Genomic DNA, 15,694 nt, shown 5'->3' with positions numbered 1-15,694 from the left:
CTGCTGTACATGTGTTTTTCATCAGAATTATTTAGTAATTAAAATCAATCAAACATTGCAGTGGCACGTGCTATAATGCTGCAGTTTATGATTCTTAGAATTTCCGCCAGCGGTTTCAGAAAATATAGTATAATAGGTTGACGAAAGAAACAAACGTTAAGCACACGTCCTACATGTACCATGAGAAAATCAACCTCACAGTAGAAATTTAGACCTGTTAAAGTACAGGATGAATAACTACAAGTTTACTGATCGAAGGAAAGAAATTCTGATTAAACGAATTTCAGAGCAGAATTTGGTGAAAGAACTTGTTTGTTTGTTTGTTTTGTTTTTTGGAATTTCGCACAAAGCTACTCGAGGGCTATCTGTGCTAGCCGTCCCTAATTTAGCAGTGTAAGACTAGAGGGAAGGCAGCTAGTCATCACCACCTACCGCCAACTCTTGGGCTACACTTTTACCAACGAATAGTGGGATTGACCGTCACATTATAACGCCCCCACGGCTGGGAGGGCGAGTATGTTTGGCGCGACTCGGGCGCGAACCCACGACCCTCAGATTACGAAGCGCACGCCTTAACGCGCTAGGCCATGCCAGGCCCAGGTGAAAGAACTGTCACTTACAAGTGGGCCCGGCATGGCCAAGCGTGTTAAGGCGTTCGAATCGTAATCTGAGGGTCGCGGGTTCGAATCCCGGTCGCACCAAACATGCTCGCCTTCCCAGCTGTCGGTGCGTTATAATGTTACAGTCAATCCCACTATTCGTTGGTACAAGAGTAGCCCAAGAGTTGGCGGTGGGTGGTGATGACTAGCTGCCTTCTCTCTAGTCTTACACTACTAAATTAGGGACGGCTAGCGCAGATAGCCCTCGAGTAGCTTTGAGCGAAATTCAAAAACAAACAAACACTTGCAAGTGACAACCGGCCTAATATATTCATTTATGATAATTATTTTAACATTACCATATTCACACACACAACGTCATTATCAAAATCTCTAAACAGTATTCTCATACACTTACAAAACTGACACCTTTACTACAATTATCAAAATACATTACATTGTGGTTACAACACTACCAGCTAATACTGTTATCAAATTCCGGCATTATTTTAGTCCCATTAAAGCTAATATCGTTATTAAACTCCGGCACTATTTTAATCCCGTCAATTGTTAATATCTTTATCAAAGTCCGGCACTACTTTAACCCCATTAAAAGATAATATCGTTAACAAACTCCGGCACTATTTTAATCCCATTAATAGTCAATATCTTTATTAAAGTCCGGCACTATTTTAACCCCATTAAAAGCTAATACTATTATAACAATCCGTAAACACGATCATAACAAAACACCTGCACTTTGAATTACAATCGTTTATCAATCCACCAACTTTATTTTTCAGTTTGTTCTTTGAAGAAGTTCTACGTGATGAACACAACTTCTGAGATAAAACTTGAGGGGGAAGTGTTAATTATTTTACTGGCCACCAACATGGATTTTCTAGTTTTCAAACCAAGTCACGAGGATGTTAGCAGCCTACAGCATCTGATGTAGTATCTGCTAAATAGCTGTGCAAAACATTTGTTTACACCTTATCTTTCAAACCCTTACAACTAATTTTAATAAATGTTTACACCATTTATTTGTAATTCAGAATGGAGAAGAATTAAGTTTACACTAACACTTGTTATTAGTACAGCAGGCAGTATAAACTAATTTACACTAACACTTGTTATTAGTACAGTAGGTAGTATAAACTAATTTACACTAACACTTGTTATTAGTACAGCAGGCAGTATAAACTAATTTACACTAACACTTGTTATTAGTACAGTAGGCAGTATAAACTAATTTACACTAACACTTGTTATTAGTACAGCAGGCAGTATAAACTAATTTACACTAACACTTGTTATTAGTACAGTAGGCAGTATAAACTAATTTACACTAACACTTGTTATTAGTACAGTAGGCAGTATAAACTAATTTACACTAACACTTGTTATTAGTACAGTAGGCAGTATAAATTAATTTACACGAACACTTGTTATTAGTACAGCAGGCAGTATAAACTAATTTACACAAACACTTGTTATTAGTACAGCAGGCAGTATAACCCAGTTTATACTAACACTCGTTAATAATACAGCAGACAGTATAAACTAATTTACACAAACACTTGTTATTAGTACAGCAGGCAGTATAACCCAGTTTACACTAACACTTGTTAATAATACAGCAGGCAGTATAACCCAGTTTATACTAACACTCGTTAATAATACAGCAGACAGTATAAACTAATTTACACAAACACTTGTTAATAATACAGCATACAACAGAATTCAGTTTACCCTAATATTTGTATAAAAACACACGGTTGGGTTTGGTATAGTTGTTAACACACCAAATTTTGGATCGAAAGGTCCAAGGCTTGAGCAACAATATGCCGCTGAAGCCACATCGCACTTTCTCTGCTGTAAGGTGCTGTAATCGCGACAGTCAATCCCACTGAGTTAAATGTAATCGTGTAAGCTGCAAATAGTTTTGACGTTATGCCCTTAAATTAGAGATTGCTCTGTATGAACTTTTCACCTGGTCGATTAGCCATGTCTCACACACTGTGCTGTTCCTGTTACATACAACAAAGGCAGAAAAACAGTTCATTGTATAAGATACAAAAAAATACAACGCCCCCCGATAGAGCAGCGGTATGTCTACGGATTTACAACGCTAAAATCAGGGGTTCGATTCCCCTCGGTGGGCTGAGCAGATAGCCTTTTGTGGCTTTGCTATAAGAAAACACACAAACACACACAAAAATATAATTGTTTCAATAAAAGTAGGCGTGGTTTAAAATACCACTATGTATTAACGAATGTTCTTCAGTTCTTAGAAAACCTGTAACGAAACCGAAATACGATTTTATGGTTTCTTTTCAGGAATTTGATTAATAAATATTTTAGGAGTTTCCTTACATATGTTATAAAAAACCGAAGGCAGCTTTAGAATAATGCGAAGAACTTTTAAGACCAGAACAAAAGAGTAAAAGTTAAAACTTAACTAGGTACGTGGTTTCACTATTTCAAGAACACAAAATACTTTACGTTCGACACAGTTCATAAGATTTCCTTTTTTCATATTTTCCAAGGTTTTAGTATTCTCGGAATGCGTTGCAGGTGAGAACAGATCGAACACCGTAACGACACGAACGAACTAACCACTAACCTAATCACCACTATTCCAACTTCTTTACAAGTAAATAAGTATTTTTGATGACATTAGTAATCACAGTTCTATACCTGTTACACAGAGTTTAATACAGAATGCTTATGGGTAGATACAATTATGTACCATAAAATTATCTCAAGTCCAGAACAATATGTTGGCAGTAAGTTTTACAGACGCAGGCGCATGATTCAAACTCCTTACAACACGATTATACATGTGTTTGTGCGATGAACTTATAATAAATTATACACATATGTGTCTAGCAGGAAGTTTAATCCTTTCCAGACTGTAACTAATATGTAGCTAAAGACAAACGTATAGAATATAACGGAAGTTAAACTAAACAACAAACCAACAGAAAGTCATGATTCTCTGTATGCGACAGTGGTTACTATTTAAATAACGTGCTGGGTAGTGAAGTACATATCTAACAACGATTTAAAAAATTTCACATTCCCTACAGTCACACAGTATCTTATCACCTAGCCTCCAGTGGTGTGTTTCATCTCTACACTGTATATTATCACCTAACCTCCAGTGATGTGTTTCATCTTTACACTATATTATCACCTAGCCTCCAGTGATGTGTTTCATCTTTACACTATATTATCACCTAGCATACAGTGGTGTGTTTCATCTCTACACAGTATCTTATCACTTAGCCTACAGTGGTGTGTTTCATCTCTACACAGTATCTTATCACCTAGCCTCCAGTGGTGTGTTTCATCTCTACACTGTATCTTATCACCTAGCCTCCAGTGGTGTGTTTCATCTCTACACTGTATCTTATCACCTAGCCTCCAGTGGTGTGTTTCATCTCTACACTGTATATTATCACCTAGCCTCCAGTGATGTGTTTCATCTTTATACTATATTATCACCTAGCCTACAGTGGTGTGTTTCATCTCTACACAGTATCTTATCACCTAGTCTACAGTGGTGTGTTTCATCTCTACACAGTATCTTATCACCTAGCCTCCAATGGTGTGTTTCATCTCTACACAGTATCTTATCACCTAGCCTCCAGTGGTGTGTTTCATCTCTACAGTGTATCTTATCACCTAGCCTCCAGTGATGTATTTCATCTCTACACTGTATATTATCACCTAGCCTCCAGTGGTGTGTTTCATCTCTACACAGTATCTTATCACCTAGTCTACAGTGGTGTGTTTCATCTCTACACAGTATCTTATCACCTAGCCTCCAATGGTGTGTTTCATCTCTACACAGTATCTTATCACCTAGCCTCCAGTGGTGTGTTTCATCTCTACAGTGTATTTTATCACCTAGCCTCCAGTGATGTATTTCATCTCTACACTGTATATTATCACCTAGCCTCCAGTGGTGTGTTTCATCTCTACACAGTATCTTATCACCTAGCCTACAGTGGTGTGTTTCATCTCTACACTGTATATTATCACCTAGCCTCCAGTGGTGTGTTTCATCTCTACACAGTATCTTATCACCTAGCCTACAGTGGTGTGTTTCATCTCTACACAGTATCTTATCACCTAGCCTCCAGTGGTTTGTTTCATCTCTACACAGTATCTTATCACCTAGCCTACAGTGGTGTGTTTCATCTCTACACAGTATCTTATCACCTAGTCTACAGTGGTGTGTTTCATCTCTACACAGTATCTTATCACCTAGCCTCCAATGGTGTGTTTCATCTCTACACAGTATCTTATCACCTAGCCTCCAGTGGTGTGTTTCATCTCTACAGTGTATCTTATCACCTAGCCTCCAGTGATGTATTTCATCTCTACACTGTATATTATCACCTAGCCTCCAGTGGTGTGTTTCATCTCTACACAGTATCTTATCACCTAGCCTACAGTGGTGTGTTTCATCTCTACACTGTATATTATCACCTAGCCTCCAGTGGTGTGTTTCATCTCTACACAGTATCTTATCACCTAGCCTCCAGTGGTGTGTTTCATCTCTACACAGTATCTTATCACCTAGCCTACAGTAATGTGTTTCATCTCGACATTGTATATTATCACCTAGCCTACAGTGGTGTGTTTCATCTCTACACAGTATCTTATCACCTAGCCTCCAGTGGTGTGTTTCATATCCACACAGTATCTTATCACCCAGCCTACAGTGGTGTGTTTCATCTCTACACTGTATATTATCACCTAGCCTACAGTAATGTGTTTCATCTCTACACTGTATCTTATCACCTAGCCTACAGTGGTGTGTTTCATCTCTACACAGTATATTATCACCTAGCCTACAGTGGTGTGTTTCATCTCTACACAGTATATTATCACCTAGCCTCCAGTGGTGTGTTTCATATCTACACAGTATCTTATCACCTAGCCTCCAGTGGTGTGTTTCATATCTACACAGTATCTTATCACCTAGCCTCCAGTGGTTTGTTTCATCTCTACACAGTATATTATCACCTAGCCTACAGTTGTGTGTTTCATCTCTACACAGTATATTATCACCTAGCCTACAGTGGTGTGTTTCATCTCTACACTGTATATTATCACCTAGCCTACAGTGGTGTGTTTCATGTTTAAACTGTATCTGACTTTCTTTGGATAATAACAGATTTCAATCTATTGATTTTTGTAATTATTTTGAATAAAATTGGAATACATGTGCATATGTGATAATGGTGATAGTTAACTACTGACTACTGCAAAAGAGTAGTTTATAGAGAAATAATGTCAAATTTGTCTAAAATTATCCAAGTAATATGTTAAACAATAAGATTAAACTGCCAAAGTTTGTATATAAGTATTGTGACGTTTGTCAGTAAATAATATTTACCAATGCAAACATAATATATTTGTGTAAAAAGTAGCATTATATACTTACAAGAACTTCAGAATAACACAAAACCAAACGTATTAATGCCTCTCAGTCCAAACCTATATTTGCAACACAAGTAAATGAACCACCAAGACAGCACATTGGTTCTGTTAAGTGTTAAGACAAACACGTACCACCTCAACAGCCCACTAAAAGAAACTGTTTTAAATGCATTTTCACCAGAGTTTACAAATATATATCGAGTACCAAAGCAGTAGAGGACTGCGAGTTAGTGTATTTGGAAAAGCGTTAGATTATCCGCACAAAAATACATGAGGGCTATATGCACTAGTCGTCCTTAATGTGAAAGATTAGAGGAAGGGCAGTTAATCGTCACAACTAACCGCCAACTCTGGCTATTCTTTTTAGATCGAATAGTAGAAATTGACTCTTATTCTTTTAACGCACTGCAGGTCCCAACATATAGGGAGTTCTGTTTTGGGAGAGGTTATGAGGGTGAAACGTCATACCCACAATTTGGCACTCTGACCCTCAGGCCACGCTTGGCCCATGTAGTTTGAGAACCATGGAGTGTGTGTGTTTTATTTCTTATAGCAAAGCCACATCGGACGATCTGCTGAGTCCACCGAGGGAAATCGAATCCCTAATTTTAGCGTTGTAAATCTGTAGACATACTGCTGTACTAGTGAGGGACATGAGAACCATAGAATGTGTTGAGTTAGTGTGGTGTGAGAAAACAATGGAATTTTGTGAGGTGGATGTGGAGTGTTAGAACAGTGGAAACTGGCAAGTGTATAAAGTAACAAATTTGCCAACGTAATAAGGAATAGTGGATTTTTAGTGCAAAATTTAATTAATCACATTCCTTTTGGGAAAAAAGTCCATAATTAACAACGTTTCTACTGATGAAAAAAATATTTAATAAAGGATAAATTCCGTATATAAAATAAAGCACATTGAAATACAGATGGTGCCTCGATCGCTACACAGACTAAGATTTAATTTTAATTCACTCCCTAATTTCACCACCAGGATAGCGCTCTTTCGGATTTAGTGTCTGCTCACATATACCATAACAAAATACGCTAACGATTTCTGACTTTGGACTGTTTTGTTTTTTAATTTCGCACAAAGCTACGTGAGGGCTATCTACGCTAGCCGTCCCTAATTTAGCAGTGTAAGACAAGAGGCAAGGTAGCTAGTCATCACCATCCATCGCCAACTCTTGGGCTACTCTTTTACAAACTGTACATTATAACGCACCCACTGCTGAAAGGGCGAGCACGTCTGGTGTGATGAGGATTCGAACACGCGACTCTCAGAGTACGAGTCGAGCGCCATAATCGCCCGGCATTGCCAGGTGGTATATACCTCAACATTTAATAGAAATGTGGAAAGCTTAACAAAGATCAGTCCAATAGTTTAGGAGTTTCTGGATATCGTTTCTATTCCACTGAATTTCAATGATTTTAAGGTCTCGCATGGCCTCGTGGTTGGGGTGCGTGTCTTGCAATATGCAGGTCGTGGGTTCAAATTTTCGTCACTGGAAATACTTGTCCTTTCAGCCGTTGTAGCTTATAACGTACGATAGATCACATTACTCGTTGGTAAAAGAGTAGCCCATAGCTGTAGGTGGGTGGTGTTGATTAGCTGCTTTCCCTCTAGCCTATCACTGCTCAGTTAGTAACAGTTGGTAGAGATAACCCTCGTGTAGCTTTACCAGAAATTAAAATACAAACAACAACACAAATAACAGAACAAGCTGTGTGAAAAGCTGAAAGTAACACAGGTGTAAGATGGTTTTATTGTCTTGAAATGTTTACATATTCTGTAGTAATTTTTATACGCTTATCCGAAAATAATATTCAATTTTTTCATCACGTACAGATTTTTCATAAAGCGTCATATGTATTTTTACGTAAGTTAATCCTTTTCATTGAAATTGGGTCACATTTTACTATGCTTAAAATGCTGACAATCTCCAGCTATAGATTTCTCTAGATCAATCGCGACGTGAATCTTATCGATCGTTTTATAACCCAAACATAATAATAAAAAATGTTCATTATGGTAAATAATATAAGTGAGTTTTTTTTCTTATTGATTTGTAAAAAATATTTACATTATAGGACAGAAATGTATTATTTTTTATATATACGTTACTAAAACCAAAACAACTTTAATAAAGTTTAAATTTGCAGGCGTATGTTATCTGGAATTATACTGTATTTGAACTCACACACAAAAATTGAAACTACAGTTGATTTATATATGCGCTGAACAACAAACACATCATGTATTTAAAATAATTCGTAACGTACATCGAAAAAAGGGAAATCGCATAAAAACGTTTTTCTTCTCCCTACACCAGGGTTAGAAAAGTTAGTTGCGCAGGTGTATAAACCAATCTACAAACCGGTCATGGTCTTACAAGCAACTTTGTGCATAAATAGTTTATATCTTTCAAAAAATAACAAAAACACTGGGGTTTATTTATATGGGTTCAATTAGTATTTTTAGGGTCAACAATCACGAGAAGGATTAATACAGCCTGGATTTTTTCGACCTTTTTACAAATTCACTTAACTGCTCCGATAATCCATAGTTAGGCTTCTGACAGGTTTAAAAATCACAAACGTGTGTGTGCAAGTGTAATGACAACGAAGCTAAGCCTAATATGAACTTATTAAAATCTTGGTTCTTGTGAAAGAAGCAGTCTTACCTTTTACGGAGAATTCCATTCTTAATTCCGATGTCTTCTTTCAACATTTCTTCTGTCAGCTGAAGCAAAAGATCTCCGTCTACTCGACTATTAGCAAACTCGTTGCAGTACTGGGAGAAGCTTATCTATACACAATAAAGGGATCAGATCAACCGATTTCAGCCGTAAGAATTCATGCGAAAAAGGTTAACAAAATTATAAATCAAAAGTATATATTCTTAGATCAGTTCATAAGTTTTCTGTTATATTTTCTTGTAGAAGTAGTCATAATTTTATAATGACTGCTTCTATCAGTTTCTATAGCTCCTATCTTACCACCAATCAATAATATATTTATTTATTTATCAATCTATTTATCAGGCACCGACATGGCCAGGTGATTAAAGCTCGACTTGACAATTAGAGGGTCGCGGGTTCGACTCTCCATCACACCAAACATGCTCGCCTTTTCAGCCGTGAGGACGTTATAATGTTACAGTCACTCCCATTATTCGTTGGTAAAAGAGTAACCCAAGAGTTGGCGGGGGGTAGTGATGACTAGCTGCCTTCCGTCTAGTCTTATAATACTAAATTAGAGGCTATCGGCGCTAGCCGTCTCTATGCGTATTTGCGCGAAATTAAAAAACAAACACTCTACCTATTAATTATTATCTTTCTGTCTCTCTTTTTTTTAAATCTTGTCTCTCTTTATCCATGATCCATTTATTCACCGATCAACAACGCAGTAAGTTATACACAGACTTACCATTAATGGACTTCTAACCGTTTACCAAAGTCTTCGCTAAACTAGTTTTTACCTTTACGAACACACATACACAGATGTCAGTATCTCCTCAAAAGGGAATCCACCAATCCTAATTAACATAAACTGTGTGTCTATGTTTGTTATTCGCCCCATGCCTTGTTTGCCAACTTCACCCATTAAAAAATCGATAAAATCTTTATGTTGCACAGTAAATATCTACTGAAGTTATAAAAATAAAACAAAATAAAAGTTGGCTTACCAGGCTTTCCGAATAATTTTCGGACCCAAATTACACTCCTAACAATGAAAACAATGTAAACCGGACATCGGGTCGCTTGGACAAATTCCATATTTAGCCTCAAAATTTACGAACAGGTTTTCACTCCCCCTCCCATCCCCCTGTGTTTGTTACTGCCATTTTGGAGTGCTTCAAATTCCATACCTGTTCCCGAGCAGAAAAATGCGCACTCAGCGCGCAATTTCAGAATGCGAAGGCTTCGTATAAAGCAAATAAATTGATAGGGGCGGTTTTGATACGTTTTTGTATTTACGTTTTGCCCCTTAATCAGTGAAAATTGTTGTTCTAAATGTTTGTCTTTTAATACGGTTGAGCACTCTTCGGAAATTGACCAGAAACTGATCATTGTCGTTGACCTTATAGTCATCTATATAGAAATTTTAAAAACGGTTATGGAGAATAAGTGACAGTACAAAGAAACTGATGTTAAAATGGAGTAGAGCAGTCCGGAATGACATTCCTGTTCTTCCGATTGGATTGCATTAAAGAGTATCAATTCACGTTTGAATATATTCGCAGGAAGTGTATATCCTCTGTTATAACATGCTGCTTTATTCCTTTACTACGTTTTGACCTTTAGTGGTCAGGTTCATGTCGAGTTCATCACAGTTTTTATATTCTTTTCTTAAGTGATCTTAATAGTTTCCCCTTAATTTTCGTATGTTTTGTCTCTACGTCCCACTGTTTGTCTATGAATAAGTTTCAGTTATAATTGGTACTGGTTCCTTTTCAAACAGTTTTCCCCATTATTGTATGTTATTGTTTTGTTTTATTCGTATTCCGGGCAAAGCCACACGAGAGTTATCTGTGCTAGCCGTTCATAATTTAGCACTGATAGATGGACTTTTACACTTTACTCTTATGTCACTCAATCTTAAGGTTTTATAAATGGAGGTCAAAGGTTAGAAATGTTTATGCGTATACATACAAAACCAAATTATGAAACTAATACCGAAACTATTAATAAACTGATTAGGCTTTACGAATTAGAATTCGGAAAATGTTTTTGATATGAGTATTTTTTATTCATATGTGTGATCAGCCACTAATCTCCAAAAAGCGGTATCCTGGTGGTGAAATTAGGAAATGATTTAAATGTTAAATCTTAATCTGTGTGGCAATCGAGGCACCATCTGTATTTTAATGTTCTTTCAAATTAAGTATATAGAATTTTCCCTCTGTTTATTTATTTTTTTTAATCATTTTTTTAATTAGCAACATTTTATAACTGTTCTGCTTGGCATGCAGCACTGCGTTGGTGGAAATGTTGAGGTAATGGGACTTTCTTAAAGCCTAACAAAAATTACTAGAAATCGTTAATTACTCGTTTTATTATTTCTTTGTTTTCCTATTTTAATTGTTGCGGTAATAAGACTTTTTAGGCCTAACAGAAGTGGCGAAAATAGTTAACTACACGTTTTATTGTTTGTTTTCCATATTCTGTTACTAAAATTTATTGGTATCTTGTATGCATGTAGCGCTGGCGGAAAAACGACTGACTGTCGTAACGCAGACATTTTTTCAGGCCTAAGGAAAGTTATTTTAAGACTGTATTTTTCATTTTTATTAATTAGCCCATCACTTTTTGACATAAAAATTCTAAAATTTTTATACAACCTTTATTTAAAATACGTAATGGAGCAAAATAAGTATATATGAGAAAAACACAACTGCAGCAACTGTGACCTTAACTTTTTTTAGGGCTAGAATGTCATATTCATACTAGGTAAATATTTAACTATTGTTGTAATTTCCTGTACAAACTTTCAATCATTCATAATATAGAAAATGTCCAGGATATTAACAAGCATCAATATTTGAAAGCGTTGAAGTTGGTAATACTATTGTACCATCAAGATATTTATGTGACGGTTAAGGTGTAGTACCATGACACTATGTCTATGACCGTTAAAGTTGGTGTAGTACTATGATAATATATCTGTGACTGTTAGAGTTGATCTAGTATCATCATTAATGCCTGTAACTGTAAAAGTTGGTTGGGTATCTGTGACTGTTAGAGTTGGTGCAGTTGGAACATAAGATGTTGATGTTGTTACTTGCAACATTACCGTTCTTTAAGGGTTAACCAACTCTTTTAATTACTCACAAATTACTTACTATTAGTGCAGCCTCATTTGCACTTCGTGAATACTTTTGCAGCCGAAAAAGTGAATACGAAATTGCGTCGTCGATTTTTTTTTTTTTTGTCATATGAAAATCTTATTAATATTAATAGGTAGAACACTTCGAGCCGGATTTAACATTTTGGGCAACGATGCCGAGAAACTTCGTTATTACAAGCTTGATATATAGTACTTCCAGCAGGTGACGCAGAGTTCCAAGTTTCATACAAGAGATAGCCAACAACACCCACCATAATTTCTTCAGTTATTTTCGTCTGATCGTCTACCTGCGATATCAACGTGCGGAGAGTACTTCAGCGGCAGCGTGTCGCGAGCCGTGAACTCTCGGGTTCACAATCTCGGCACGCGCCTACTTGGCTACGCCTAGCCCTTTCTGCATGTTTGCCACCTTGCGTTTTATTTATTCAACGAACGTAAATAACTCGTGATATGTTCACTGATTAAAAGATAATGTACCATTTTAATTTATCTCCCGACATTTTGGGGCCAGTGTTATTTAACCTTTGCATCATAAGCTCGTGTCACAGGTTTAGTTAGTTCAGGTGTCACCTTTTACTTGTCTAGTTTCAAAATGATGAGGTCATGGTGTTGACAATTGCGACGGCGGAGGCGGAAAAGTGGAGAAAAAAATCAAAACGAATCTGTAAATATGTAAAAAGGAGCAAAGATAACGCGTTACGTTAAATTCTTACAAACCTTAACCACCTTACGCCAAGAAAAAGAACACGATTTCAATCGCATTCTCTGGCACGTTGTTATCAGTTGAGTAAAACTAGAATTTCTTGATAATAATATTAAAAATGGTCCTTATTATTCTATAATGGAAACACAAAGAAAACATATTCTATAGGCAATACTAGCTTATATATATCAAACACTAAAAATAAATTGAAACCTAATTAACTCTAGCACTAGTGTGTGTGTGGCTATCTGCTGAGTCCACCGAGGTGAATCGAACCCCTGATTTTAGCGTCGTAAATCCGCAGACTTACCGCTGTACGAACGGGAGAGTAGTGGGTGGGTCATCGGAATGTTTACGTATTTACAACACTAAAATGCGGGGTTAGATTCCTCGCGGTGGAAAGAATACAAATTGTCTTATGCACGACTTTGCGCTGAAACAAACACCTATCGAGGTTTGAGAGTAAAGTGCAACACTATTAATAAATAGGTATTTTTTTGTATGTATGAAGAAATTTTTGCTTCTTTCTAGAAAAACACAACAACAAAGATTATCTAACGTGAATTTCAAACGATTTTTTCTTACCTTGATTACGGTATTTTTGTGGAAGATTAAACATTATTCTGTGTGACGTAAAAAGAATAATTTTGTCGATGTCCGAAGCCGGATATGACGTGTGCTGTTTGATGAACTTTAAATGGATGTTAAAATGTACGGCATTTCCTTGAAGTTGATTTATGTGCCTCACAAGTCAAACATTTGACGAATATAGCTACTGCTACACTACCTGCGGTTGTTCTGTAGACTCATACAGAACTGAGTGATGAAGAAAATCCGATGATACGTCCAATGTACCAGGTAGTTTTTTATTTGACAAAACAAATTAACAATACTTTTCAAACCTCTTCTCGGGTTCTCAACCAGTATTCTGAGCTGTTGAGTATAGTTGAAATACACTTGATATTTAGTGGAATCTCAAGTTTCATACCAACCTACTTTGTGCTTGTTTTTTTGTTGGTATAATTAAAATAAACGTTATCTATACAAGTGTTGATTCACACAGAATTTGTTGAGCAGGCAAAACTGAAACCAGTGACAGTATCTTGGATACCGCATGATGGACTGTACGTTTTGTTGTTGTTTTTTGTTGTATTTACAATACGGTGGGGTCCACGCGTTGTATTAGTCGTTTTGTTTTGTTTTTAAACTGTAGTAAGTGAACTGTTGTGGAAAGGTTATAGGAGTAAATAAATGATGCTGGAAATGGTTAAGAAGCACTGGATTATGCCAACACCTATTGATTAACGGCGCCACCTATCATGTACATTGATGTTACTATTGTGAAAAAGATGAGCCAAGTCAGAATAATTTACACAGAAAAATAAAAAACAATTACAATAACTTATTTGATATCAATTAAAATTACACAAGTAGGACATAGGTGTCTCTAATTTTAAAAGAAGGCAACTAGTCATTAGCAATCGCAGCCAGCTTTTGGGCAACCTTTGGCTGACCGTCAGTTTTACAGCTCATCCAACCACACGAGGATCTAAGCGAATTTTTTTTGGAAAACGAGATGCAAACAATGAACCTTCAGATTCACAAATGGGCATTATAGTATTATTTTCATCAGTGCTGTTTGTCGAACGTTGGTATATAACAGAAAGATTGAATGCTGTTCAATTTTCAAGATTTATGCACATTTCCATTGAATTTTATTCTGGGGGAAACTTTTTCAACACCACCTATTGAACAAACATGGCTAATTTCTAAGTACGCTGAAGAAAATCTTCAAAATATCGAAACGAATACAACAGTTTCCTAAAGCACTTTATACAAAACTCTCTATTGTTTAACTTTATATTATTTTGACAAACACGCGATGTGCACAAAATTACAATTCAGACGATTCATAGAACTGACGTTCAATTACTATTTATGTAAGCTATGGTAACGTTTCTCAGTTACTCTTTTGTTGCCATTTATGGGTGTCATGATGATGTTATTCAATTATCATGAAGAGTCATACAAACGTTATTCAGTTAAAACTGAGACGAGTCGGTACGCACATTTTCTCTAAATGTGATCTTGGAATACAATAACTTAGAGTTCTCCCCAAAACTGTAAAATATTATTACTAAAATGTCACTATTTCTCTTACCTGCTTTACCCACTCTCGGACGTCTTCGACAGTCCACAGTGGGACTTGCTGGGACAGCTTGTGGGGAACCTCTTCTCCAATCAGTTGCAAAGCCTGGGCAGCATATTTCGAAGCGATGGCGTTGGGAGAACTGGCCACCTTTTTCAGTGCCTCAATAGCTCCGATTTCGCGAAATATCTGGTTGAAACATTGTCGTTTAACAACATTAACATTCATAACTGTGGCAAAAAAACAAATCAAAACAAAATTCACCTCGAGTGACTGTGATCAAGAAATGATGTATTCTAATACCCAAGTTTTATTTATACGATCGATTTAGTTTCATCAAAACGAACATTGACCTTCCATATGTCACTTTGTTAAGATGAGTCGCTCTAAATCCGCGATACTAACACTATCTCGAAGTGATTTTATCACTTTAATTTTATCACATTCGTCATACTTACTTACCTATTATAAATTATCACCAAAGTATGTTATTGTGATATACACCGACATATTTTTATTGGCAGTTGCTGAATTTTTAAAATTAGAAGTTTCAGTGGTACACAAATTTCAGCTTCTGTATTTATAGACTTTTATCGGATGTGTACATTGGGCATTTCTTGAGGCTTAAACCAAACGCGACCCTAACTTTTTTTTAAATCCCAATCAGCAGGGTAAACCTTCCTCAAATCAACTTCATTTTACTCTCTGTAATATCTTGTCAATTGTCAGAACCTAGACAGGTGGCGATTCTAGAGGAGCTTCAGCCTCCCATAAGTTTCCTAAATCCCACAAAACTTTTTTAAGTATAATGTTTACAAAAATGTTTATTTTTCAGTCACAAATAAAAATGATCAACGCCTAGATATAAGTCATAAATAAACCACTAGTTTCTTGAAAACTACCAATGACAGGAAGACCCCAAACCACCCTTTTTACCAT

The 15,694-nt window shown here is 36.4% G+C and overlaps 1 protein-coding gene across 5 annotated transcripts in view; it reads right to left on the bottom strand.

Moving 5' to 3' along the window:
• LOC143255511 (NAD(+) hydrolase sarm1-like) overlaps nt 1-15,694 on the bottom strand; it is a 125,623-nt gene that overhangs the window by 29,111 nt on the left and 80,818 nt on the right. For all 5 annotated transcript variants that reach the window (XM_076511292.1, XM_076511290.1, XM_076511289.1 and 2 more), the window contains exons 3-4: nt 14,768-14,944; nt 8,738-8,862 (exon numbers count right to left, since the gene is read on the bottom strand). In XM_076511292.1, the coding sequence (XP_076367407.1) occupies nt 8,738-8,862; nt 14,768-14,944 (302 nt within the window). The remainder of the gene's footprint in view (nt 1-8,737; nt 8,863-14,767; nt 14,945-15,694) is intronic.

The sequence above is a fragment of the Tachypleus tridentatus genome, chromosome 7, assembly GCF_004210375.1.
Source record: "Tachypleus tridentatus isolate NWPU-2018 chromosome 7, ASM421037v1, whole genome shotgun sequence".
Taxonomy (NCBI): domain Eukaryota; kingdom Metazoa; phylum Arthropoda; class Merostomata; order Xiphosura; family Limulidae; genus Tachypleus; species Tachypleus tridentatus.
This window is presented reverse-complemented; position numbering and strand designations above follow the sequence as displayed.